Source organism: Caloenas nicobarica, chromosome 3 (genome assembly GCF_036013445.1).
Source record: "Caloenas nicobarica isolate bCalNic1 chromosome 3, bCalNic1.hap1, whole genome shotgun sequence".
In the NCBI taxonomy this organism is placed as follows: Eukaryota; Metazoa; Chordata; class Aves; order Columbiformes; family Columbidae; genus Caloenas; species Caloenas nicobarica.
Window position 1 is genome coordinate 48951142 of NC_088247.1, and position 26843 is coordinate 48977984.

A 26843-nucleotide genomic window follows, 5' to 3' on the forward strand; every position below is an offset into this window, starting at 1 on the left:
CCGTGAACCTTCTGTGCTGCAAATTTAAATTAAACTATTTTGTGTATTCCCTTCAGCAGCCATATCAAGCCGTAGGGTCATTGCTATCTCTATATTTCACATATTGAAACTACCTTTGATGCCATCAGTTTTTCTCTTTCAGTCCTTGATCACCCTTTAGACTGAAAAGCATGTTTCTTCAGCCTTTTCTTAGGCCTTCTCCTCACCCCCCTATTTTATCATTCTTGTTACTCTCAATTTTTATCTAAATTGTTCTTTAAAATACATTGCTTAAAACAGGACATGCCAATCTAGGTTGGGCCTTACCAGCGCTGTTCCATGTTTTATATAGTTTTTCCTTTGCAATAAATCTCAGATTTCTTTTTTTTTTTTTGTCTCATTAGTGTCAGATAGACTTGTCAAGTGTATCAACACCACTGCCCTTGCAGACTGTTTTTTTTTCCCCTGTACCTAATCAGTTGGTATTTGTCATTTAGCATGTCTTTGCTGAAGTGAAATATTTCACACTTGTCTTCGGTGTCAGCTGCAGGTTTTACAGGTACCTGATCTCTTGCTGATGGCGTAATCCATAAAATATTGAATAAAATAGTCCAGGCAGGCCATTTTATGATCTTGTATAAGATCTGCCAGTTTGATGGAAGGCCATTAATAATTGCTCTGTGAGAGTCTGACCTTTTTCTAACTGATAACCAGTTTTGCATCTGCAGTTTTAGGTAATCTACCCTATTTTGAATCCATTGATATAAGTCAATCTTATATAATTTCAGCTATTAAAGAGAAGGCTTTCTCTCCAGGAAAACAAATTTCTCTTCACGAGCTATTATGATGGATGTAAATGGCCAAAAGCTTAACTAGCATTATTTTTCCGATGTTGTAGTCCTTGGAGCATGGCTAAAAGGGCTAGAGAGTCTTAAAATATAAACACTTGTTTATTCTGTATCTGTACAATCAGCAGAAGCAGCCTCTTTTCTTGCTGATTCCCCTTTGAGCTCCATTAAAAAAAAAAAAAAAAAAAGGCAATATACTCTCCTTAATTCTGTGGGTGTATATAAATTTTCAGTGTGAAGCACAGTCAGGGATTTTTACATGCTGCACACAAACTGTTAATGAATATGGTAGAAAAAACATTTCATAGCTATTTCAGTACCCTGTGCTTATCCTAGAAGTGGACTGCTTCATTCATGCAGCATTTAGTATTTTAAAGTCTCTCTTTCGCAAGATATTAATGTCTTATTTAATAAGAAACAGTTTTCTGTCCATGAATCTCAAAGCTCTTTATGAGTATTCAGTAACTTGGTTATAGCAGGATTACTTCATCAGTAAGACTTGATACATTAAGAGCTTAAAATTATTCTGACTTGGAAATAACACTGCTCATTTTTTTTCATTTACTCATGATATGTGCAATACCTATGGTTTCTATTACCTCTTACAATTGTGGGCACTTTATTCTCTGATTACTTTGATTCTGCGGAGAGGCCGTCGCGGGCAGAAGGGGTCAGTCCGGCCGAGTTGTTCCGCATACCTGAGCTACCTTGGGTCTCTGTTTGCTGCCTTGCACAGTATGGTGTAAACATACTTTTAATTAACTGTCTTCCTGGAATGCACATCAAAGTCTGATTATTATTAAACCAACATTTTCAGGTGCACCGAAATGATGGATGTAGGTGGAATTGTACCTTTCCTTGCTAAAACGTAGCATGAAATATCTACTTCCTGAATAAAACTGAAGGAGATGTAGGAGTCAGGGCACATTATAAGGCACACCAGCTGCGCAGGATAAAAGCAAGCTGTCTTCTGCAGCTGTGTTTAGGAGGCCCAGCCAGATAGGAAAGATTCTCTTTCACATATCTACTAGAAAGTAGAAATTGTTCAGAGCTTTGCCATGAGAACGATGCTGGACCAAATTCAAGTCAGCTAGAAGAAGTCTCTGCTTCCACGGGAAGCTGCATTTGGCCCAGGGGCCCTATTCATTGGAATACTGTCCCTCTTTGACGAGTACCGAGCAAATAGAGTCCCAGAGACTGTGTCAATACAGTTGGAGGACAAGTAAACCACTGTATTGATTTTGACATAAATCCAAAGTAATATCTCTCTGCTGTTACCAGAAACCTTATAGCTTGGAAAAGAACTCACTGAAATAGTGGCTTGATAAAAGCAGGCAGTTAAATTAGCAAAAGTCAAATTGCAGCGTCTGCTCAGTTTGGTTATCCATGGAAGTAAATCCTAAAAACAGTCCAGAATACCTAAGCCAAACAACAAAAAAAGGTTGTACTGAGAATTTGTATTTCATAAGGGGGCATTAGTATATATAATATTTCTATCCCTATATCATATTGACGGAGCATCTGGGCATAGGTTATTCCACAACTGGGTCTTACGAGGTTTGAAGCTCCAGAGTTGGTCTGCAGGTAGATTGCTTCTTGTGTATGGGAACACTTGCTGTGTTCTCGGAATGGCTAATTTCATTTTTTTTTCCAGCATCTAAAAATAAATTAACTGAGCCGTCTTCTAGGAGAATAACCTTTCTGAGAAGTGACTGGGGAGATGATCTCCTTTGGCTATTGGGATGATGTTGATAGGTTGTCAACTTGCATCCACCCAAGTGCTTTTATGGTCCATTGGTCTCTAGGGTGGACTGAGTAATCTCCCACTGTTCATGATTGTCTCTATGAATCAACAAAAACATAAGAATTAAATTATATGCTATAAGATTTATTAGATTTTGTGTATGTGATTACTTTTACCAGTGGTTTAATATCTTCATTGCATCTTCTTCCTTTTTTTTTTTTTTTTCCCTCTGTTTTTTTTCCTTCCTGATACGGAGAAATTCTCATTGGGTCCTCAAGGGGTGTTTTGTCACTTTAATAATACTTAATAAAAATTGGTGATATGTCCACCAGGGTGCAGTCTTTCCAAAAAAAAAAAAAAAGACGCAATGGTCAGTAGCTGCTCAATGCACCTGTTGCTTGGAGAGTATTAATAGATGAGTTTGTTTGTCTGTCTTATTCTCATAAAATCATGCTGTCCACTTCAGGAGAAATGGAGAAAAATGCAAGATATGCATGTTAAAATGAGAACCTCAGTTTCAAAAATTGTAGATATCCTGAATATCTGTGAAATGCTGATACATTTTATAAATTATTTATAACAGTAAATGCAGCAGGTTTGAGTTTTGTTGTGGGTTTTTTTGGTGTTTTTGGTTTTGTGGGGTTTTGGTTTGGTGGGGTTTTTTTCTTTTTTTTTTAAAAAAAAAAAAAAACTAGACTCAATAGCTGCAATCAGGAAATGAAGATGTGAATACTTAATTCTTTTAAAAATTAAAGGCCTTCGCTGCTGCCTCTGATACCGTCCATGTTAGTTAAAGCAACTGCTCTGTCAGGAGGAGGATGAAGTAATTTCTGCTGGAGGAGACAGAATATGCATAAAGCCCTGCAAAACTTTTTTTGCTTTCATTTTTTCCCTATCTCTGTCCCCAGAGAGCTGGAGGGTGCTCTGTGTGCAGCAGCAACCGGCTGGTTGCAGCATGACTTACTGGCTTCTCCAACCAAGGAATAGTGCCATGAACTAAAACAACATCTGTTTAAAATCACATGTCACCAGCATAAGATTTTGAGCTGGTCTTTTCCTGTGCCATGTTACAGCGTGTTTGTATAACAGCAAACTGATCTGAATTCAGTTTTGACTGAGCACGGTTTTGGGTCACCAACCTCCTGAGGTCCCTTCCCACCAGAAAGATTCTGTGACTTTGCTCCCTGTGACTACTCTCCCCTTGTGTCTTATGTTAACTGCTGCCTATTATATTTATGTGCTTCTCTATCTTGTACAAATGTAAGCATTCTGGCAGCAATGCATGCTCAAGGACCTCATGGTAATACTTAGTAATAATCCTAGTACCCAGGAGCAAGTGAAAAGTGGATGGGATTTCAAAGTGTCAGCCTTTACTCGTCCCTAGCTCCTTGGAGCCAACAGGAAAAAAATGATGGAATGTAGGGGGGGAGAGAGAATAATATAAGTTGTACAAAACTAAAAAATTTGAAATAACAGTATTTTTCTCCTCTTGTTCTAGGTTATGCATTAGATCCCTCTATAGATAACCCTGAAGTTGCTACCAAGTATATTGGTTCTGTAGAAGAAGCAGAAAAAAATCAAGGTAAATTATTCAGAATCTCATGTAAATGACTTGCAACTTATAACTGTTGCCATTTCTTCTTCACTAAGAAATGGAATAGGTTTCATCAAAGGAAGGAATTATGAGAGACTTACCCATGTCCAAAGACAAAATAAATGAAGAAGTGTTGCAATTGTAATGTGAAAAGTGAAGATAGATATTGGGGGACTTTGTTTTCCTGAAGTAGCAAATATTTCAGGCTATCATTATGTCTAATTTCAAATTAGGATTTGCAATTGCAACCTAGCATGTACCATTCAATTAATGGAATTGATTTGTATATTTGAAATAGAGCTCTTTGTTCCTCTTAAATTCTGTCTTAGCTAAAGTTGTCTCAGGTCTGCGTTAGGATACTTGTAGCCTGGGCAAATCGCCTTTACTGTGTTACTCAGTAGCAAACTGATCACCCTCGGTGCAACCTCTGGCATTCTGTTGGGAATTGCGTGTTATTTCTGCTTAGCAGAGTTAAGCTGTTTGGCTTATTTGGAGAAGAAAAACCATTGGAAGGTTGCCAAATAGTAAAGGCATAGCATGCCACTGGAGGACTGACTACCAGAGGCATGGGGTTTGTAATTAATACTTTGATACAAGATATTTAACACCCAAAGTGACGTATTTGCATTGGAAAATTGTACCTGTGTAAACTTTACAGTTATACTTTCCCTTGCATGTCTTTTTCTAACATACTATTTACATGTGTATACAAAGATTCTTTATTTCTCTGTCCTGTTCCATGGAATATATCCAAGGTTATTTCACTCTTTCCAAAGTAAGATAAAGACAACAGACTTATTTTGGCATAGCAGCTACAGACATTAGACAGAAATGGCTAAGATTAAGTTGTTTCAAAAACAAAAAAGTAACCTGGGATTTTAGTAATTTATTTTAAGAAAACTTCATTAATGTATGATTCCTTTATACGATCATTAATTTTTATGTTGCCTGTTTCCCCTTATTTATACAAAACTCTTTTTGGTTCCTTTGCACTAGATGCGTAGAACTGATGCTGTAGGAAAACATTGTTTGAAAATTGCACATAATTGTATATACAACCTTATGAAAAACTTTTGTCATTACTTTAACATCTTTTAACTTTAATTGTTTTTCATCCCATATCTTTATCATTTAATAGTTTTGACAAATGAAATTCCAAGGGCACAGCAGCTGTGAAAAGCTAGTATTTATATGAAAGAACAATATAGTGGTTGGAGGCAGATGACTGTGTCAATGGGGACAGACTTTTCAAAAGGGCCTGTAGCAATAGGACAAGGGCTAATGGTTTTGAATTAAAAGAGGAGAGATTCAGGCTGGACATGAGGATGTAATTTTTTACACTGAGGCTGGTGAAACACTGGCACAGGTTGCCCAGAGAGGTGGTAGATGCCCCATTCCTGGAGACATTCAAGGCCAGGCTGGACGGGGCTCTGAGAAACCTGATCCAGTTGAAGATGTCCCTGCTCATTGCAGGGGGTTGGACTGAATGACCTTTGAAGGTCCCTTCCAACCCAAACTACTCTGTGATTCTACAACCTTTTACTAAATTAAAATACAGTTATGGTTGGGGAAATTTGTCTTACCTTAGTTTTGAGGAGGTTTTTTTAGAAACTGAGATCAGAAGCCAATTGTTAGGACTCTACTTTTTCAAACACTGCACTAAAGTATTATGTATTTGTACAGTGTGCAGACTTATTGTTAAAAATGCATGGGTACATGCATGTTTAAATACTCTAACAAACCATGACACACATTTTAAGTGGTTCCTCTGTTACCGTACATAGTGAGCAGTGTTCATAGTTAGAAAAGTTAGCAATGCTTTGGCCGGTTTTGCTCAAATGCTTTTTTAATTTTGCTGTGCATATTGGAAGGAGTGGTGCTGGTTTTTTCTTTTAAACTGACTATGGTATGATGATATATTCTGTATTAGCAGCTAGCCAGTGTGGTGTTTGTTTCTTCAGGTTTGACAGTGTTCGAAACAGGACAAAGGAAAATTGAAAAAAGGAAGAAATTCAAGGAGAATGATGCATCTAATATTGATGGTTTTCTGGGACCGTGGGCAAAGTATGTTGATGAAAAAGAAGTAGCCAAACCATCAGAAGTAAGTACTACTTTAACACAAATTGTTAGTACATTGCAGTGGTTTTAACAGAGATCCAGCTGCACTAGTAGTTTTTCCAAGCAGAAGGTCCATGCTATGCTTTAGGGTTGATAGCAACATTTCATTTGATATGTCCAAATAAGGTGTTCTGAATATTTTGCATTCAATTATTTGCAAGACTGTTTGGAAATAAAATTAACTACACACTACTGTGTGTATAATCTGATTAATAGATGTTTATAAACAGAAGCAGCTTGAAAAGAACTGAAAGTAAATCTTACCTAAAAAAGAAAAAACAAACAGAAAAACAATTACCTCCCCAAAAAAACTCTCTCCAACCAACAAACATCCTTCTTGTTCAGTCAGTGATGCTTTGCTGTAGTCTATGAATAAACAGGTAATATTTTTTTTCAGTGTACATAGCTTTTTAAATTATTCTGGTTTTGATAAAGGTATTCTCTTTATTGATGCTTAGAAATATTTCTAATCTCATTTAGCATATAAATGTGTTATTAATAGTAAGTTAATGGTAGTGCAGTTGTGGAATTTATTATGTGATTCTAAACACTGAATTTTCAACAGTCAAGACCATGTTTTATTTTTCCAGGAAGAACAGAAAGAGTTGGATGAAATAACTGCAAAGAGGCAGAAGAGAGGAAAAATAGATGATGATAAACCTGGAGAGGAGAAGACTATATTACATGGTAATGGCATCTTCCTGCCTGTTCTAATTTTCTCGCTCACTGTGTTTTCTTGCCTGCTGTGTTGATTAGTAAGGATGGCAGACAGCCTCGGCAGTTTTGCTGAGGCACCTTGATGTTTCTGTATTGGAGATAATAGCGCTCACGGACATAAGCATAAAGGACAGGGAAAGAGATAAACCTGGACGAATTCTACTTCATACTGTGAAGAGCAGTGGAGAAATGTCATCTTTCAGGGTACTGGTTTTATTTATTTATTTTTAATGGTACTAGATGCCCATATACTTTTCCTGGTTTACAGAGCAAACATTTTAAAGTTATCAGTTTGGCTTAGTTTCAGATGCAGAATTACTACAGTTTCGTGTGTCAGTACTTCCATCAAAAGGTAGTGCTTTGGGTTACGACTTACATACAATTTAGAAAATCACTTGGACTTCATACTTCCTCAATTCTTTATGTAAATGTTCTTGCTGTCATACTTTGAATAGTTGTGTATCAAATAATTACCTTATGGAAGCCTATGGCATGTGGTACCTTCAAAGAAAATGGTTTGGTAAGTACGTAAAATTAAGCGATTTTTGGAAACTGTTATTTCAACTCTCTCCATGCAAAACAGTCCCACCTTACACTGCTTGGCACAGATAATTGAACCAAGCCTCTCTTTGGTTTGTGCTTCGTACAGCCAGGCTCAGATGCACAAGCTGGAGCATCGTTTCTTTTACACGTTGAAAAAGTGGCTATAAGATACGTGTTGCTGACATTAGCGCTTCATTCCGTTTATATGTAGTGTATCATGACAGTATTTATTGAATAGTGACGAGCACAACAAACCTGAAATTTTAGCCATTGAGCCTCCTATAGAATAATTATTTTGTATCCAGTTTTTCATGGTCTCTACCTAAAGTTTCACAGTGAAAGACCTTACAAGTTAAACTTTAACCTTCTCAAACATAAACATTCTAGAAATATGTCATTTTGTAGACACGTGTAAACATTGATGCCATGCAGGAGGTTATTTGTACAACCAGAAGTGCTGTAACAATATCCCAGAAACTGAGAAATTATTTTAATCAGTGCACACCTTAATGTCATAGCTATCCAACACAAGTTTACTCTGAAATATCCATTTCTATGCACAGTGCATCCCTGCACATCTGACTGTCCAGTCACTTCTTAAATTGAGTTAAAGAGCAGCTGTTGGCTACAGCTGACCAATATTGGTTCACACTGGCCGAATGTTTTCTTCCTCTGGTTCATAATTCTGTTGACATGAGTGACACAGCACAGAGCTGGCTGGAATGTGAATTGCAAGCAAATGCCAGGGTTAGAGTTGCACATTAAAATCCGTGTAGAGTCAGTGTAAACAAACCCTTGTTGGCCTGAGGAGCTTGCTTGCTGTTTGGTGATGAGCAAGATGTGTAGGGGGGAGATTGTCTTAATATTCAGCTTATCAGACTCCAAGCAGAGTTTGCTGAAATGACTTAATTTGAGCTCAACTGATGTCAAATAAGATTTCACGTGTGTCTTATGAATAGTGGTGGTTTTTTTTTTTTTTTGTCTCCTCACTTCACAGCAGAGCAGCTGTGTTGAGAAAAACCTTAATTATGTGTGGCCGTTGAACCTTTCAAAGATTATAACCTCTTAAAATACAGGCGCTTGTATTCTCAGAATTCTGTGTTTACCTTTTCAGTTAAAGAAATGTATGACTACCAGGGGAGATCTTATCTTCATGTCCCTCAAGATGTTGGAGTTAATCTCCGTTCCACGGTGCCACCTGAGAAGTGCTATCTTCCAAAGAGACAAATCCATGTCTGGTCTGGACATACGAAGGTAGGAAGTTGTGTTTGTGAGTGTGCATTGTAAAAACCCCTTTCCCATGTTATGCATGTAACTGGTTGCATTATGTGCTCACACAAGGTGTTTGCCTGCTCAAATGCAGTTGTTTACCTGCATATGGTTTTTCATGAACATAGTCACTTCCTGACCTCCTTTAAAGGGACAAATATCATTCAGTGACTTCTGTGGGATTTGAACTTGTTTCTTAAACTACCATGTGGATAAGAGCAAGGCTAATTCTAGAGATCCCTGAAAATGCATTTTTTTAAATAGTAAAAGTATTTAAGGGCTATTTCATATCAAACTTATGAAAGGTTACGTAGATTTTGTGATTATAATGCATCAGCATTACAAGATTCCCAAATACAGCTATGGCCTTTGAAAGGTGTGCCTTGCTAAGTTTTCTTTGACGATGCTACTTTAAAAGTACAGTTTCTTCTTGTGCCAGAGCCCATAACTGTATACATAATTTTGGTATTAGAAAGTGCTTCACTGGTCAGGTTTGTAAAGCTTATACTAAGTTTTCTGCTGCTTTTATCTCTAGTTTTCAGTATTGCTGAGGGAATATGCTGTGCTGCAATGGACAGCACCTTAATGATATCTGAGAGATGGAAGAAAGGAGGGAACACTTTTAGCTTTTACCTTTTTTTTCAGTTGTCACAACTCTGAACTTTTCTTTAATGACTGCTGCATCAAAGAGCTTGTAGCTGCAACTATCAGTGCTTTCCAGAATAACATCTCCCCTCCAAAGCTCTGTTCACTCCTCTGCCTATTATCCCATTAGAACAGACTGATGCATAAAATAGCTTTTTCCTTCAAACAAGAGATGAATAATGATAACAATGAGAGAAGCAAAAGAAAGATGGGCTGACAAATCTACAAAAGCTAGGGGATATAATTAGACAATAACAGGGAGGATGAAGCACCTAACTCCAACCAGGGCTGGGAGGAACTGGTATGGAATATGAATAGAGTAATTGACATGAAACTGGAAGAAGGGACATCAGACCATGAGTACTTGGTGGTTCTTTGGACTTTCTCTGGAAGGGATACCTGAAAAACAGGGAGATGGGAAGATGCTGTGCCCAGGGAATCTGAGTTCAGTGGGTAGAAGCCACTGGTAGTATATGTAAGAAGTGGAGCTGGCCAACATTTTTGTGGAAAAATTCCTCACCTGCCCCACCTGAAAAGGCTTGTTATACAGAAACAGTCACCCAAACACAAAGTTTGTATTTCATTGCTGTGTTTGCCACGGCAATGGTGTGAATGTTGAAGGAGGGCATATATACAGCTGTTGAAGTAAATCAATTTGTTGCCAATAACAGTTGTTCAGAACACATTGCAGTTTTCAAAATGGAATGCAGGTAGGTTATTTGTTTTCAAGATACAGTATCTGCATATTTTTTGAAGATAAACATTAGCTTTGTGCTTAGAAAAGAGGGCAGGTGAACTGAGGAAATATCTAGATGCTCCACTTACTGTTTAATTTTGTCCTTATTTACAGGGTGTCAGTGCAGTTAGATTATTTCCTCTCTCTGGGCATCTACTGTTGTCTTGCTCTATGGATTGCAAAATTAAGGTGAGTTATTCTTCTGTTTTCATGTATGTATTTTATACCATCATTGATTACAGAAAATGCATTTTAGAATATTAAACATTTGATACTTCTACCAAGTACCTTTTTTCTGTGGTACTTTTATTTTTCTCACTTGAATTTTAAATTACAAATACATTGGAACAAAGACAGAAATAATACACAAGACTATGGGTGTTAGAACAGTGTTAATCATTTAGTAATAGCATTTAGAAGGTCACAAGTTCCTCAGGTTATTTCCTTTGTTATTATAATAATTCATTTTCTATGAAGCCTCGTTTTACAACGAGCAATAGGTTTCTGCTGAAGTGTTTTACTGAAGCATTTGCGGTCTTGAACTTAATCTCATTTTAGTCCAGCATACATCATATTAGAAAGCTGATGATTTTTTTTTCTTCTTTTTACTAGCAAAACCTTAGGGTTTTAAATTTGTAATATGCTATGGGGTTTTTAGTTATTTTAAGGGGGTTTTGCTAACAGGAAGGTGACAGAGCATTCTTGTGGATTTCTGGGTAGATAGTTCTGATTAATCAGTAGATGTCATATGTTTGTAATTAATTTCTGAAAAGATGTTGTCATATATGTTTGCACTTAATTTCAGCATCATTATTGTTTAACAATTGACATATTTTCTCCCCATCCCTTTTTTCTTTCCAAGCTATGGGAAGTATACGGTGATCGAAGATGTCTACGAACATTTATTGGTAATAGTCCCTTTTTTAAACTAATGTATATTTAAAACAACTTCATGGAAGGATATGATTTAGGTTAGCCTATTAATTTGTCATATAGAGGACTTGCAGGCATACAAGGCAAACAGTATTCAATAGGATCTTGGCAATAAGAATTGAAAAAGGTGCGAGTTTTTACAGAACCTTTGTCATTATTCCAAGCAATTTAATGTTGACATATAACACCTTACAACCCTTAAAACAAAACATGAGCTTACTGCGGTCATCAATACTTTATGCAAGGGTCCTTTCCAAAGGCAAAATTGTGACATTAAATTGCCCCATTTTCAGGTTGAGAACAGGAGCCCTCTGTATTTCTGCAGTGAGTGCATCTCACTGTCTGATGATCCTGTCTGTAACAGGTGATGTCTTCTGTGCTGAGTTTCTCATGCAAAAGCATGGGATTTTTTTTTTTTTTTTTTTTTAGGTTTAGGAGCCATCTTTGTTCATGTAACAACTGCTTTTTAAAGCAGAGAGCTGGGAGGGAGAAATACAAACTTCGTAGCAGCTTTGAATGCAGAACAAAAGCAGCTGATTCTCCTTTTGAAATAGGAACATTTCTAGAATGCTGAGTGAATATATGTTGAGTAACAGCAAAGAAGTATTTTTTTCACTGAATATTTCTGATGACAGCAGTGTGGCAAAGATGATGGCTCAAAAATGTTCTCTCTCAATAGACTGCTCTTTCTGAACAGTTTTGCTGTTTTTCTCAAAAGGTCCTTATTATCAACCCAATTCATCTGCTATTTTGCTATATCTAAGTTATTGTACCAATATTTTAACTGAAGAGATCTCCGAAAAGTCTGGTGCAGTGGTCAAATGAAAGTATTGGGATTGAGAGGTAGCAAGGTGAAAGCATTCTTAATTTTCTGATCTAATATTTCACATATTGTGTGCCCACTTTAAATGTTTATCCTTTAAATGTATTTCCCGTAGTGTTTACCTCTCCTCTTTTTCATTAGATGTTGACATTCATTACAGTGTTTTATGCTTCCCTCACAGCTATTAACTGTCATCAAAACAATCTTGAATTCTGCTTGTATATCAGTTTATGAATGATGCACAGTGGTTGGTTCTGTGCAATGCTATTTTTTTTCTCTCCAGTGCTTTAGAAGTATGGGGGCTTTGGGGGGCTTATTCTCATCTTAATTTAGGAGTTACTTTTTCTTTCTCACTTGAATAATTATTTACTAGTGCTCATGAAGAACTTCAAGAAGTGATTTCCTTGTTTTATTTGCATTGTTAAAGACTGGAGCATTTAACATTAATAATATTAAAATAAAAAAATACCACAAACAACATTAATTCTAATCATGAGTGCATGAGTTTGTCATCACGTTTTTTCTACCTTGTAGGACATAGTAAAGCTGTTCGAGACATCTGTTTTAATAACGCTGGCACTCGGTTTCTTAGTGCTGCATATGACCGCTATCTTAAACTCTGGGACACTGAGACAGGTAGGCTTCTATTTGTAGACACTGCTATTTGGCACTATGTTTGTTTAATAGTAAATATCAACATATATTATCAGTCGGGTTTTTTCCAATTGTCCTTATTATCATCTTGTAGTTCGGCATTCAGGATGAATAGTCTTTTTTTCTGAAATGTTTTGTTATCTCTAATGATGCACTAGACACTACCTATATACCTGTATTTCATATACTTTTTTGTTTGAGAAGTTTGATAGGTATTTGTAATGCTAGAACAATGTTCAGCAAAAACTCAAAATTTTACCAAATTGGTTAATCGCATGTTTACATTTACAGGTGTAAAATTAAGTAATGAAATCACACTTTACACCTAAATATGCTTAATTTAGAAGAATTAGTTCACTTGATCTTTCAGTTAACCTGAACTTGAAGAGCACTACAAATAAAAAAAGGTGGTGGAAATTTTGCTGCTGGTATGGGGAGTGGAGGGTGGCAGGTCTGATGCTCTTACAGAACTGCCTGGAAGATACTCTGCAACATTTGTTCCAAGTAGTTTCTTAAGCTAAAAAGATAAAGGATAGATTTTGCCAATATTCTTTTAAACTGAAGTCTGTTCCTAAGACAGGGAGTCTCCATGTTTGAAAAAGACGTTGGCTTCCTTGGTTAGCAGTGCCACTGGTCTCATACAGGTGACAGCCAGAAAGGTAGAAGTCAAGTTCTTCAGTCTGAACTCAGTTATTTAGACACCTGAAAAATCTATTGAACTTGGATTAAAACAGGCTCGTGCAGGTTACAGGTAGCATGCAGTCAGGGTACTTAGGGCTGAGACTGTGAAAAGGGTCATTGGTTTGTTTTGCGGTTGAATTACTGTTACCCTTGTCTAGGCATAAGGTCAAGGAATTCTTGCCCGAGTTTAAGTCTCTTGCCAAGAAGACTTTTGATCCTAAGTAGATGATGTTTTGCAAAGTCTGTGGTCAGCTTGTGATGTCCTGACCATCCTGATGACATACAGGGTACTGAGCAGTTATATTGTTTGTAAATCTGTAGTAAAGGTATGGAACAGTTTGTATGTGTGTGTGTTTATACAGGTGTGTGCATACAAACATGTGAAAGAAGGTCTAATTAAAGAGCAGGGTAAATTCTACCCTGTAATCCTCCCAAGGGCTTAAAAACAAGTCTTTTCTGCTGTTACTAATGTAGAAGTAAAATGAATGTTTTTTATCAATATCTGCGAAGAACTAATCAGCCCGCAGGACTCCCAAACTGACGCACTGTGGATGGCTTGTCTGTTGCAGGGCAATGCGTTTCAAGATTCACAAACAGGAAAGTTCCCTATTGTGTCAAGTTCAATCCTGATGAAGATAAACAAAATCTCTTTGTGGCAGGGATGTCAGATAAGAAAATTGTGCAGGTATGTCTACTTAATCCCTTCCTCTAAAAATTCTGATATTTAGTAAAAAACAAGGTCTTATTCTGACTTTTTTATTTGTAGTGGGATATTCGAAGTGGTGAGATTGTGCAGGAATACGATAGGCATTTGGGAGCTGTCAACACCATTGTGTTCGTGGATGAAAATAGAAGGTTTGTGAGTACATCTGATGACAAGAGTTTAAGAGTCTGGGAATGGTAAGTTTAAAATTTTGCATTTTAAAATAATATTATGAGCAAACTGAGAATTTATTTTCGAAAGTATCTGTAGTACATAGGACACTGGAGTGTAATGAGCTCTAGCTAGCTGAGAAGGAGCTAGCTTCAAAACCCTATTCTGGTTTAATGCTCAAGACTCTTCATAGATTTCCTCTTCCCCCAAAGAAAGCGTAAGACAGCCCAGTCAGCCTGAAGCACACTTCACTCAGTTAGCAATCTCTGTTCTCTCTCCTTTCCCCAAGGGTGTATTAGCCCTTAAATTAACCTTTTGAAGAAGTGTCTGCTCTGTTACATTAGTGTGCCATTTTTGAATGCTTTGAACTTGGATGGGCATAGTATTATATAATATTTGGCCCATGTATAAAACAACTAGTTTAGTGTAGCTTCATTTCTGATTTTGTGGTAGTCTGGGTTTTTTTGACAGTCATTGATACCCACAGTATGAATACAATAGATGACAGAAAAGTGAAAGTCTATCCAAGAAAAAGTCGTAAGAAACATCATTTTAAGTGGCTTCCAATTTTTAAAATATCTGGGGAGAAAACAAATCTCTCCTATTTGAAATGTTTTCCACAAGGTTCTAGGTACTAAGATTTTTCAGTTTAGAACTTTAAACATTTCTCTAGGATTTCAAATTTCTCTTTTAAATAATCACTCCTATATCTTTAGGTATCCATTTCCTTTTGCCGTTCACACATGCAAAGCTGTTGCACAATACAGGCACTAGTTTGACAGCGCTGTGACTAATCAGTTCCTTCCTAGCGCTCGCTCTCTTTTTTTTCTTTTTTTTTTTTTAAATCTAGACAAGAGACTCCAATCTGTGGTATTTGAATGTTACCCAAGCAGCCAGCAAAACCCTCAGCATGTCTGTGATGGGCTGCTATCATTGCCAATAGCAGCAGTGGTAATGACCAAAGTCTGGGAACCCAGGCTTGGGCTAGACATGCAATGCTGTCACCATATGTCGCTCCAAGAGAGCCTCTCTTCGGTACTTCATAATTAGACCCATGTATTTACCAAGCTCCTTAAAAGAAAAATCTTTACAATACCATAGCTGCTAAGAAATGTCTTCTCTCCGCCAAGTGGGAGGAGGATCTCACTTGCACAAATCTGTTATTTCCTTGAGATTGGATTGGCCTTGTTTCGTGAGCTTTGTGTTGATGGCTGAAATAAATAGCAAAGTGGGTGGATTTAATCACTCTGTGGGGAAGAGAAGGAAAGGCAAAAGGGTTCCAGCATGGGAACATCGCAACCTGATTGTTCCAGTAGCAGAATTTTTTTTTCTTTCTGAAGGAAAAAATGTGTACTGAGCTTGCTGTACACTGAAGAGCTCCCTTGTTCAGATAATAGGGAACTCAACTTTAAGCAACATTCTTTCATACCATCATTGAGGACTTTTTTGGTTTTATAAAAGGAAAATGTGATGTTGTCTTCCTAGGCATTTCTACTTGAAAACCTTTCTCCACAACCTACTGTGAAATATGCTAATTGGTCTGTAGGCATATCTATAATTTCAAGATCTGGATTTTTACAATGCATTAAAACTAAGTTAATGCGTTCATTACAGAAACTTTTGGAGCTTGAAAACTTCCATAGCAAATTCATGCTGCACCTCAAATCCTTTTTTCCCAAGTTCATAACGAAAATTATTTGCAACTTAAATGATTTGATTACTGTACCTTTGGCATGTTTCTTGATACGTTCTTCAGCACAATAGTCCTTCAGTATCCTACAGAAATGAGGCAGAAGTAATTATGACATGAGTATGGCCTTAAAAGCCAGTAATTAAAGCTGGTCTAATTGCTTAGTTTCAATTGTCTGGAGGAATTTTGTAGTATGTTTTGTAAACACTTTGACTTGGACAGAGCTGGTAATGGGATGCGTGTCAGACTTCATCACAGTGAGGAACTTCTCCCCTGAGAATTTAAATCTCCTTTCCACAGGAGTTCATCCCATGCACAGATTTCCCTGTGCTGTACGCTCAATTGCAGCTGGTTGGTTGCTGAAAGTTCAGACTGCAAGTATAGCAGAGACTCTTGCAGATTAAATGGTTTCTTTATGAGAGTACTTTACAATTTGTCTGCTTTTGCATTTTGTGTGATTATGTCATTACAGCAGTGATATTAAAGTTGGCATGAGTATCATATTCTGTGTTATTTCTTCTAGAAATGCAAAATGTTATTTTGTCTGCTTCATATGCATCTATCCTGCTTGGATAATCAATGAAATAATTTGGGCAATTGACCTTGGAGGCTTTTATTTCTTTTTACCTTTAAGTCAGCCAGCTAAGCAAGAACGGTACAGTGGTAGCTTAGTTATTATCCTGACAGGCTGAGGAGGCTTGGCCTCTCTGTAAAGCTGTAGCCCTCACCAGGCCTCTTCTCTCCGTCATTCCTGGTAAAGATGCTGTAGTCTCCTGAGGGAGCTCTTCATGATGTGCAGAACCCAAAATTGGATTGAGTTGGGTTTGGGGTTTATTGGGTTTTTTTGTTTGTTTGTGTTTTGGGGGGTTTTTTGGTGGGTTTTTTGTGGGGGTTTTTGTGGGGTTTTTTTTCTTCCTTCTTTAAAAGGATTTTTCTCTCTTCTGCTTGAGGAAGAAGTTGTATTAGAACCCCAGAGTATCACATTGCTAAATCTTGGCTAGCAGGTACAACTTTTGATATTTAAAACACTTCAGCCTTTGAAATGCTATGAAGTGGGGAAAGGACTTGAAGGTCTTTAAAAATTTCGACAAACAATATATCAGCTGAGTTCTGAGGTCAAGCAACCATGACAGCATCTTTCTTGGTAATTTTTTAAAGGTTTTTTTAAAGGAGCAGGCTGATATTACTTATTTAGCAATTTGACTGGAAGCAAGTATGACACATAAATGCATTAATATCTCTTTATTCCACCTAATAGTTTAATGTAGCATATCCTGCAGTTGTCCTCGATGCGTCTGGTAGGTTTCAACGTAAAGCAGAGCTGTCTTGAATAAATTCCAGCAGATAAGCCTGCCTGCATTTGTAAAGGGAGGACAACCTGTGCTGCATTTAAATTTCTAACTGCAGTACAATTCAGCATTGGAGATGCATCTTTTGTGATGCAACTTTTTTTAACGGGGCTTCCAATGGGATTGCTTGTACCTGGCATGGAGGACTCCAGGTGACCAGTGGGCTGAGGAGTGTTGGGTGTGAGGAGCTGATGGGGATCTGGCCTTGCTGCAGCGATGCCCTTGTGTCCTCTTGCCGGTGGGGTTTGAAGCTCTTTGGGTGTTGATGCAAAAGGATAGGATGGGGCACGAGGGGCTGCACTCCCTGTGCTGTTGTATTGGTCAGCCTCAGAGATTACGTGGAGTTTTTGTTAATCCTTTACAGATTTACTGTCCAACAGTAGTCTTAGGTCTGCCTGTTTAGGTGCTGGTTATCCCCACGCATGCTCTTATGCACAGAGTGTATCAAGTGGGTTGCCCTTCTTATTCTAACATTTAACTCACAGGAGCATTTGTGTTGTTTCCTGACAATAGAGCAACTTCTCACCCTGCTACCCATGTGCATGCTGCTTAACACAACATGATGGGAAATAACTTACTCCACAATAAAATAAAATTGTAATTACCTTGCTGATGTCGACTGTATTGCCATCCAGGAAGGCTCAGTCAGTGATTACAAGGCAGCCACCCATGCTCTCTGTTCTGATAGTGTTCCAACAACTCTTCTACTGTGTGAATTAAACAACGAAGCCATAACCATCCCCTTTGTATTAATTAATGTTGCTACAGAACAGTATGCATGTGTTTTCTGCTGAATACATTAATCAAGTCTACTTTCTGCTGGAGATTTTTTTTTTGCTTAATGAGAAAGACACGTGCATGCCTGCCTTTTTTTACCAGCCTCCTAGTGTAGGATATGAGCAATACTGTGAATATGCACAGTCCGTTAGTAATTCAATTTATATAGTCAAAACCAAATGAGAGTGCTGTGGAGTAAGGATTAGACTGTATTTGTTTTGTCCCTAGGCCCACATGCCTTTGTATAGGACAGGGTATGTTGTTAACATACACAGGCACTGTCCTGTATGGAATCAAGACCAAGGAGTTCACAGTTCAGCCATGAACATTTGGAATTGGTTGGCATCCCATTCGGGGAGAGCAGGAGGGAAAAGGCATTGTCAGAGATGCGAGAGGGAGGGTACTGTTTTCTTTTCCTTTAAAACAAAAGACAGAAATATTCTATTGAAACAAAAGTCAGTAAGACATTCCACTAAGACACGTGCATATATCAGTCTATATAAGAATTTTGTAAGACCTGCAATTAAACTGGAGGCAATAGAGTATCTTTGTGCTACAGTTTTATTCCTAACAATCGGAATTATGACTGTGATTTAGACTCTGGGTCATTTGATTGGGGTAAATTCACTGTACCAGGTTATCCTGTAAAAGTTTCCACCTCTGGAGCTCTCTAGGTGGGCATTCATAATATTTTTGAGCTTTTGCACTTTCTAACTTTGGGCATCACCATCCACTCCCATGGTTCAGTGGCTGAGTAAGTCAGCTGGCTGGAGGCAGCCCGTTGGAACATCTGCATGTCTTCATAAAACACATACTTCTTCCTTTTGCAGGGACATTCCTGTAGACTTCAAGTACATAGCTGAGCCAAGTATGCATTCAATGCCAGCCGTGACTCTGTCTCCAAACGGTACGTTAACACTTCACTACTGCCTTAGGCATAGTTTACGTAGACATGTCTTACTGATTATACCTCTGTAATGTTGCCATTTTGCATCCTCTGCCACCCCACACTACCCTCCTCCCCCCAAATCTGTGTGTATTTATTACAAGGCTGGACTGGATCTGGTTTTGATTTAAAAGTCTCAAGAAGTATGTCAAAATTAGGGGTTATATTGGGATAACTGTATTAATTTAAATTTAGACTTTCATCCAGACAGGGCAAAATGACTCTTTCTTTTCATACAGCTGTGATGTGCTCTTTGCTGTATTTAAAATATTAAGAGAAGCAATGGTGGGAACTGACTATGGCTGCAAAGTACTAAGCAAGTTCAGCAGTCCTGATGGTGCCACCGTTAAAGCAGAGACTGATGTTCTACATGATCGTGTTAATGCCATTCCTTTCTGTTCTGAATGTAGCCCAAATGATTTGCATAAGAGAAATCCCAAGTTATCTCAGTGTTTCTATATGTTAATGTTTCACTGATGTTTATGTTTACTAATTTCAATTAGTATCAAACCGAAGAAGGATAAAGATTTAGTGCCTCTGGTAATCAGTGAAAATGCTTCTAACAGACAAAATCTCTGTTATCTGTGTTGGCCAAAATTAAATAGCTTTAGTGTCAACATTATTAAAGCATTGCCAGATTTACAGTTAACATTCGCATTATGCTGAGTAGTTGCTGATCCGCTTGCTGCACAGCTAACGTTTTCAGCCAGCTATCAGCACAAAATTGTATCTGCTTAGCTGTGTAAATACTTTATTCTTAATAATAGAAGTGAGGTTCTAATATAAAAAGGAAGGTTCTAGAGAAAGAGAGAGCCACATTTTAAAATGTTAGCTTCCCAGGCTGGCGATTTCAACTCCTGTTTCTGAAATTGTTCAACTTGCTGTATTCTGATCCAGTTTTTCAGTTATCTCATTCTTCCACGCTGAAGTACTGGATTTCTCATTCTTTTTCCAGTTCTGACTGGCGAGCATTTGAGTATTTGATTTCCAAGATGAGACAGTAAATGATGTTGGGGATGAATTAGAGTCATCTTTTCAGCTCAAGACATCACCTGTCACATTAACATTATCTTGACCTACAGTGGTTCAATATCACACAAAACAAGTGATTTTGGAATAGTGATGCTACAGATTGCACCGGACACATCATGCATCATTTTGGAGTTAAATGAATCCTTTAAAGAGAAGTAAATTGAAAATTCTACAGGTGTGGAACTTTTCTGCTTAGGGGCACTGATTTACGAATCTCCTTAATTAAAATTTTCCTCCTGAGTGATGCAGGCAACAGACCTTTTAAAATGTAGAAGAGGAGAATAATATGTTTGAGATACATACTTGATGTTTTTCTTTGGGAAGCTGAAGAAAATACTCAAATGCCAAGCTAGTAGCTGGAAGTGTCAGCACGTTTTATATTATCGCTGTTTGCTTAAAACACTATGAAGGCAGTGACGATATGCAGAGTTCAGGACAAAAGTCTCTTGTTCTCTGGTGTTCTGTAGCACATCATCTTTACTGGATTCTCAGGCAGGAGTTAATGCACAGGCAAGATGCAAAATGAGGTAGAGTTAAGATTAGAAAAGCCTGGGATTTTTCTTTCACTTAAATGTCTTTATTAAATTGTATGGTATTAGGGCAGAGAATACAAAATATTTGCAAATATATAAAGATTTTCAGACTCCTGAGTCTACCTTAGACCTGTTTTTCCCATAAAGAAAATAAAAGGTGACAAAGTACCTACAAAACAGGTAATCAAATGGATTGCAGCTTGATGGGTTTTTTTCACCTCATCTGGATTATTAGATTAAGTGCACCAGCAATCTTACTCAGTAGTTTAAAAATGTATCGGTGAGTCAGTGAGGTTGATGCAGCACATTTTTATAACAGTCAGTGCATTTTCTAGGAATAGGCATCCCAAATCCTGTCAAACATAATGTTTTGCCTCTTGGCAGTTGTACCAGGCAGAAGCAGTATCAGCTGCTACCTAGAACCCTGACAGATAATGAAAACCTGAATGAAGAAGAAAAGTTATAAAAGTGCAAGAAAAGTTATAAAAATCTCTTAAAACTTTCCAGTTAAGTCTGTTTCTTCAGAAGTGGCACTCTCATACCACGTTTGTTTATTGCATTTATAGGGAAATGGTTGGCTTGCCAGTCGATGGATAACCAAATTCTGATTTTTGGAGCTCAGAACAGATTCAGATTAAACAAAAAGAAAATTTTCAAAGGTCACATGGTAGCTGGCTATGCTTGTCAAGTGGATTTTTCACCTGATATGAGGTAAGTTGTTTTTTGTGGGAATGAGCTTCATCTTAAAGCTTGCCGGCACAGACCCTAAATTTCTGTTTAAATCCTCTGCAACATTTGTTGATGGACAGCCATCCTATTAACTCAGCATCAGACAGAGTTCTCTAGCGAAGCAGCAAAATGGCAAGTTTGCTCTTGTCATTTGATAGGACTAAGTTATATTATAAGTGAGTGGTTGCTCCGAGCAACGCTTAGAAAACAGTCCATGTGGTCCAGATTCCCCGTTTGCCAAAGATGATCTTTGCTGCGGCTGAACTGTCCAGAGTCTCCCCTTGTTTCACCCAGCCCTGGTGAAGCACAAGAGGCTTCCACTCTGACTTGTATCTGTCTCTTTTTGCTCATGGTCTTCAGCGGTCTCCCCAGAAACCTTCAGGCTCTGTTCCCGCAATATGCACTTGTCTAGAATACCCGGGATTTGCACTTGCCCAGTTTTCCCAATTTGCAGGTCCAGTGCGGGTATCCTCATGGATGGTTCCGAGAACCGTCTTTTTTATCCTATTTGCTCAGGAATATGCTCACACATTTACCACTGTGCATACATAAGATATTAATTACTATAAAAATTGGAGAATAACCTCAGCAAACCTGGAGGAAAAAGTGGAGAGGAGTGTCTATAAATTTTAGACAAACTTCTGGCACTTTCTCTTTTGCTGGTGTATTCTCTTTAGTTCCAGTAACACAGTGTATGGTATAATCGTATTGCTTAGCACATTTATCTCGCAGTTGATGAATCACCTTCTGCAGGACTCGGGTGCTTCAGAGCACATCGTGAATGCTAATTCTGTGGCAGGTGCGTTTGCAGACTGTCAGACTGGAAGCTCACTGGGCAAAGCTTTTTTCCAGTTGCTCAATGTAGAAGTATTATAATACGAGCAGTCTTCACAGGATTAAAGCTTTTATTTTAATCCTGTTAATATAGCTATGTGATATCTGGAGATGCAGATGGAAAACTTAACATCTGGGACTGGAAGACAACAAAACTCTACAGCAGATTAAAAGCACATGATAAAGTCTGTATTGGCGCAGTGTGGCATCCACATGAAACGTCTAAAGTCATTACGTGCGGCTGGGATGGCCTTATTAAACTATGGGACTAAAGAGGATGCTACAAAGATGTGAAGATGTAAGTCCTGCGTACATCTGAGACTAGAGTGAATTCTGCTGTAAGGGTGGGTAGACATTTGTAATATTGCAGTTCTCAGCTTGCTGTATATATGCACTAAAAATGGAAAATCATCAGAAGACACAAGTGAAAGGATATAGTTCTAAATATGACCTCTGAGTATGAGAAGCTGAGGTCATCTGAAGCATGCAGAATCAAGTGTTACTTTGTCATGTCACTTTTTGTGCAAAACATTTTTGTAAAATAAAATAATTTTAGGAAAAACTATTTTTGTGGTTCTGGCTGTCAGGCGTGTGTGGAGTTAAAGGATGAAACCAGCAATTGTGTATAATTCTCTTCCTAAGAAGAAATCTTTGATACCTGCTGCAACAGAGCTGGAAAAGATGCATTTGTTTACCTGGTTTTGGGTGGTATTTTGTTGTCCCCCAAATACTTATGCCTTTATAGTACACAAACCCACTTGCTAAGATCTGTTAATTCACAGTAGAAATGAAGAACTAATCAGAAGCTAGCAGTCATCAGATAAACGGTATCAACTGAAGACTGTATTCATAAACTCTTGGTTTCTGTCTGTATTTAACAATAGCATCATGCTGATCACACAAGTACTCCTCAGTTTCAAGATTTTGCTTGTATTGTTTGTGTGTTAAGTGTTGTTTTTGTTTTTCCTCTTCCCATATGCTGATAAGTTCCAATAAGCATGACCTATTAAAAAAAAAAAAGTCTTTTTCAGTTTAGAATACATTGTATTATAAGCCCCATAAATTTTTTGACAATTTAATGTATATACATGTCACACTTTTTCTCTTTAAAGGACTTATTTTTAATAAATCTTTTTATAAAAAGTCTGCTTATCTTCATTCTATTCTTCTGTCTAGCAGTGTCCATATAAAATATTTCTTACCATTTGGTATTTTAATTTGCCACGTACCAGCATTCAGATAAACTTATTCTCTTGCACTGTTCGTACAAAACTGAACAAGCTGGAAGCAGGAGAAAAAAAATCCTTTTGACTCCCTATCCACTCTCTTTTCAAGCACATAATGGAAATAGAAACATGCACCAAATCTATCCCATTGATCAGTCTTTAATTACAGTTTTGAATTACACTATATTCTTTACTATAAATGCAATCACTGCTGATCAATTATAAACAATAGCAAAAGAGTAATTGCTTTAATTGACAGCAGGATAGAAGATAAGGCACTTCCATGGATGAGATGCAAAGAAGCTCAAATTGTGCAGATAGATGGAAATGGGGTGGATGTTTTGTGGGGTTTTTGTTGGTTTTGGTTTTGTTTGGCGTTTTTGTTTAATTTCCTGTTGTGGAAGGCTTATTCTTTCAATGAATACTTGCTAAAGTTAGGCCCTTTTGAGTGAACATGGAGCTTACGCATTTTTAGACCAACTCTCTAAAGCTGAGCTTGAGAGTCTTTCCACTGTCCATTTATGCCATCGCATATCTGCACCAAGTTTATGTGCTTCTGTTTATTTTCCCATCTCGGTAGCCTGAATACCTGAAAAACTCTGCGGACTGTTTTCGCCAGTGGTGTGCTGGTGGTAACTGGGTATTGCCCAGGCTGGTACCTCTGCGAGTGCTCAGACAGGACACGGTGAAGCCTGGAGTGAGAGGGAAGAGCCGCTCCGGCATGTCCTGAGGACCATCCCCTCTGCAAGGAGAGAAGAGGCTGTTTTTTCTGGGCTCTTCAGGGTGGAGGTAGCAGTGAGCTGCTTCCACCTCAGAGGGCAAATTTCCAACGTGGTTCTTCTCACAGGGACAACTCAGCTCCTGAGCTGGGAGTTGAGCTCTGGTGAGCACCGTGCCCTGGGTGCTGCTGTGGGAGAAAATGGCCTGAAATAATTTAGAAAGGTTTTCTTCCTGCAAATTCATTTCCTAAATGGATATGTGGCAGCGTGCCCTGACCATTAACAGCTTGTAAGTACAGGGAATTGGGGAGGAGAAGGGGAATAGAGCAGATACAAAAACTTCACAAAGGACTGTATATTAGCTTCCATGCCAGAATTACCTTTCCCAAATGCTTAAAAGCCTTTAAATCATAATACCCAAAATGCTTGGCTCTGTAGTTGGGACTGTGTTTTTCCATGTGTCACCTACCAGGCAGAACTTGAGTATAATAAAGTATAAAAATAAGTGTATAAACTTTTGTAGTAATATGCTGGGTGTTGTCTTTAGAGGAAAAAAAAAAAAAAAAAGAAATGTTGAATCAGTTCTGCTGGAGTTGATGAATTTGGATTAAATGTTTGCAATAAGCCCAGAATGAAAATTCCTATAGAAACTTTCAGATAAAATCCTTTGTCCATTGCTGTTGGTCACCGTGTTAATCTTTTCTGGAATTTCTCACATCTGCACTGAAGCCTGCAGAGGGAATTTTTCTGAGGATAATTCCCTCTTGTCAGCTTGACAGTTGCCAACTCCAAAGCTCACATTGTCAGCAAGTTTGCTGTGCAGGAGGATAGATGCTGTGGTATGAGTCTGGGCTTGTCTTTCCAGCAGCCACCTGGGAAAAGACTTCTTGCTGGGCTCATTAACTCGAATCATGTTCTCTTTATCTTCCCAATTTCATGTTTTGCCAGAAATTGCTTTGTAAAAAATGTTAGGACAAGTCTAGACTTAGACCCCTAGGCTGAACCTGGCGTGTGAGCAGACAGAGCAGGGGAAAAGGCAGCGGTGGGAAAAAAGAGAAAGAGCATCTCGAGTTCCAAAATTTACTTTCCTCTAAGGTGAGGCAGAGGGTGCAAAGAAGTGATTCAAGCTGCAAGGAGCTGTTTGGGAGGGCTGGAGGCCAGCGTGTTGCGCTGCCGGGAAGGAATACGTGCAGCCCAGAGTGCCAGGTTGCTGTCACAGCATTATAATTTTGTTCCCCTTGATCATGCATCTGTAACTTTCAGAAATGATGTGCCAATATATTGCCACTTTTATTAATACCAATTACTTTTACAGTGAGGGTTTTACAGATAAGTGAACTATCTTCTTCCTTCTTGGAGTTCTGCCGGGTAAACTTGATAGTTCCTTTGGCCTTGTGCCATCTTTTTCTTGGACCTTTTTCATATGCGAGAGGGGGAAATATCCCACATATCCTCATGCAACTTGCTGCTAAGAAGGCTGTCTTTCTTGAAGCAGATGGTCTTGGCATCTGCCTTGCACAGAGTTTATAACTGTCCCCACTAAGATGGGGCTGCTCAGCCTTTGGCCTCATTACAAAGAACAAATATCTAAATTATTGTATAGCCAGAAACATCTAAGATTGTCTTGTAAAAAAGCCAATTTTTATCAACAGGCAGATGTTCAATATACCCTTTAACACTGTGGTCTTTAAAGGCTGATTTAAACAGTAAGCTTTGCAGCTCAGCAGCCCAGTAACACAATGTACTTTCCTTCTTTCTACCAGCTGGTCATTGCAAACTCCTGCTTGCGTTTGCTAGGAAGGCTCCATATGACAGGCAGCCCGCACGAGGGGGAACACGTGGAGAGTGGAGGAGGGAGGGGAGTTTTGCTTGGAAGACTTTACACAAAAAATCAGTTGCCAGGGAGGTTGTTCCTCTGGAGACTGCTTAAGGGTTTGCTACTGTAGGTTGAGCATCCACTCAAAATTTGTCTCACATCTTGCCGTAAAATGTCTTTTCTGTCAGGCTTGCTGATTAAAAAAACCCAGACACACCACAGCTGTCTTGCAGCACTCGGCGAAAACTGCTTGCAGTAAGGTTATGTTTACTGATGTTCCTTGCAGAGTTTAAAGCTTTTTAGTTGCAATGGCTTTCAACAGGGCACGGACCTCCAAACTCAACAGGTACACTGAAGTTTGACCTCAGACCTCGTTGTATGACGGAACATTTGAAATACTTAAATCGCTAAAAGCATTGAGCCTTTCCAAGTCTCTGTTTAACTTGCTGCAGTTTATGCTGCTGGAGACTGCTAAAACAAAACGTTACAGCAGTTGCATTGGGTTTGTCCTTCAGAATAAGAGGTTCTCACTAGGCTTTGGGCTTTTTGGGTTGGTTTGAAAGATGTCAAGACTAACTGAGCCTGCCTCCCCTCTGATTTGGAAAGGATGACAACAGACAAATCCTCAAGGGAGTTCTTTCAGTAACAGGGATTTTGCAGAGCTTCAAGACCGCTGACAATTACCCAGATGTGGTTCTGGGAGCTGCACAGCTTTCCAGCTCTCCCAGCGTGATTACCCCACAGCTGGTGTGTTGCTCTTAACTCCCCACTTCACTTGTGGAATAAGTCTTGGTTTTCGGTGGAGCTTAAACTCTTGCAAACCAACGTTAACAAAAAAAAAAAATGGCAAAAATGCCCTGTGCTAGAACAGCTGTAACAATTGAACTCCCTACTTTAGCTTGCACCAGGCTATTTTTGCCACAAAGATATGATTTTGCTCATCCAGGGTAGTTGTTTGTGTTTTGCTTCCACATCCTTATACTCCTTCAGCTCCTCTGTATATATTCTGTAAAATGTAATCACTTCCAATATTA

General features: G+C 38.4%; 1 protein-coding gene across 1 annotated transcript in view; it reads left to right on the forward strand.

The window, feature by feature from the left end:
• CDC40 (cell division cycle 40) overlaps positions 1 to 23191 on the forward strand; it is a 40439-nt gene extending 17248 nt beyond the window's left edge. The window contains exons 4-15 of the mRNA XM_065631793.1: positions 4070 to 4153; positions 6127 to 6266; positions 6874 to 6970; positions 8658 to 8797; positions 10308 to 10382; positions 11056 to 11101; positions 12484 to 12585; positions 13854 to 13969; positions 14051 to 14184; positions 18805 to 18881; positions 21052 to 21196; positions 22143 to 23191. Of these exons, the coding sequence (XP_065487865.1) occupies positions 4070 to 4153; positions 6127 to 6266; positions 6874 to 6970; positions 8658 to 8797; positions 10308 to 10382; positions 11056 to 11101; positions 12484 to 12585; positions 13854 to 13969; positions 14051 to 14184; positions 18805 to 18881; positions 21052 to 21196; positions 22143 to 22320 (1334 nt within the window). The 3' untranslated portion in view covers positions 22321 to 23191. The remainder of the gene's footprint in view (positions 1 to 4069; positions 4154 to 6126; positions 6267 to 6873; positions 6971 to 8657; positions 8798 to 10307; positions 10383 to 11055; positions 11102 to 12483; positions 12586 to 13853; positions 13970 to 14050; positions 14185 to 18804; positions 18882 to 21051; positions 21197 to 22142) is intronic.
• The last annotated feature ends 3652 nt before the right edge of the window (positions 23192 to 26843 follow it).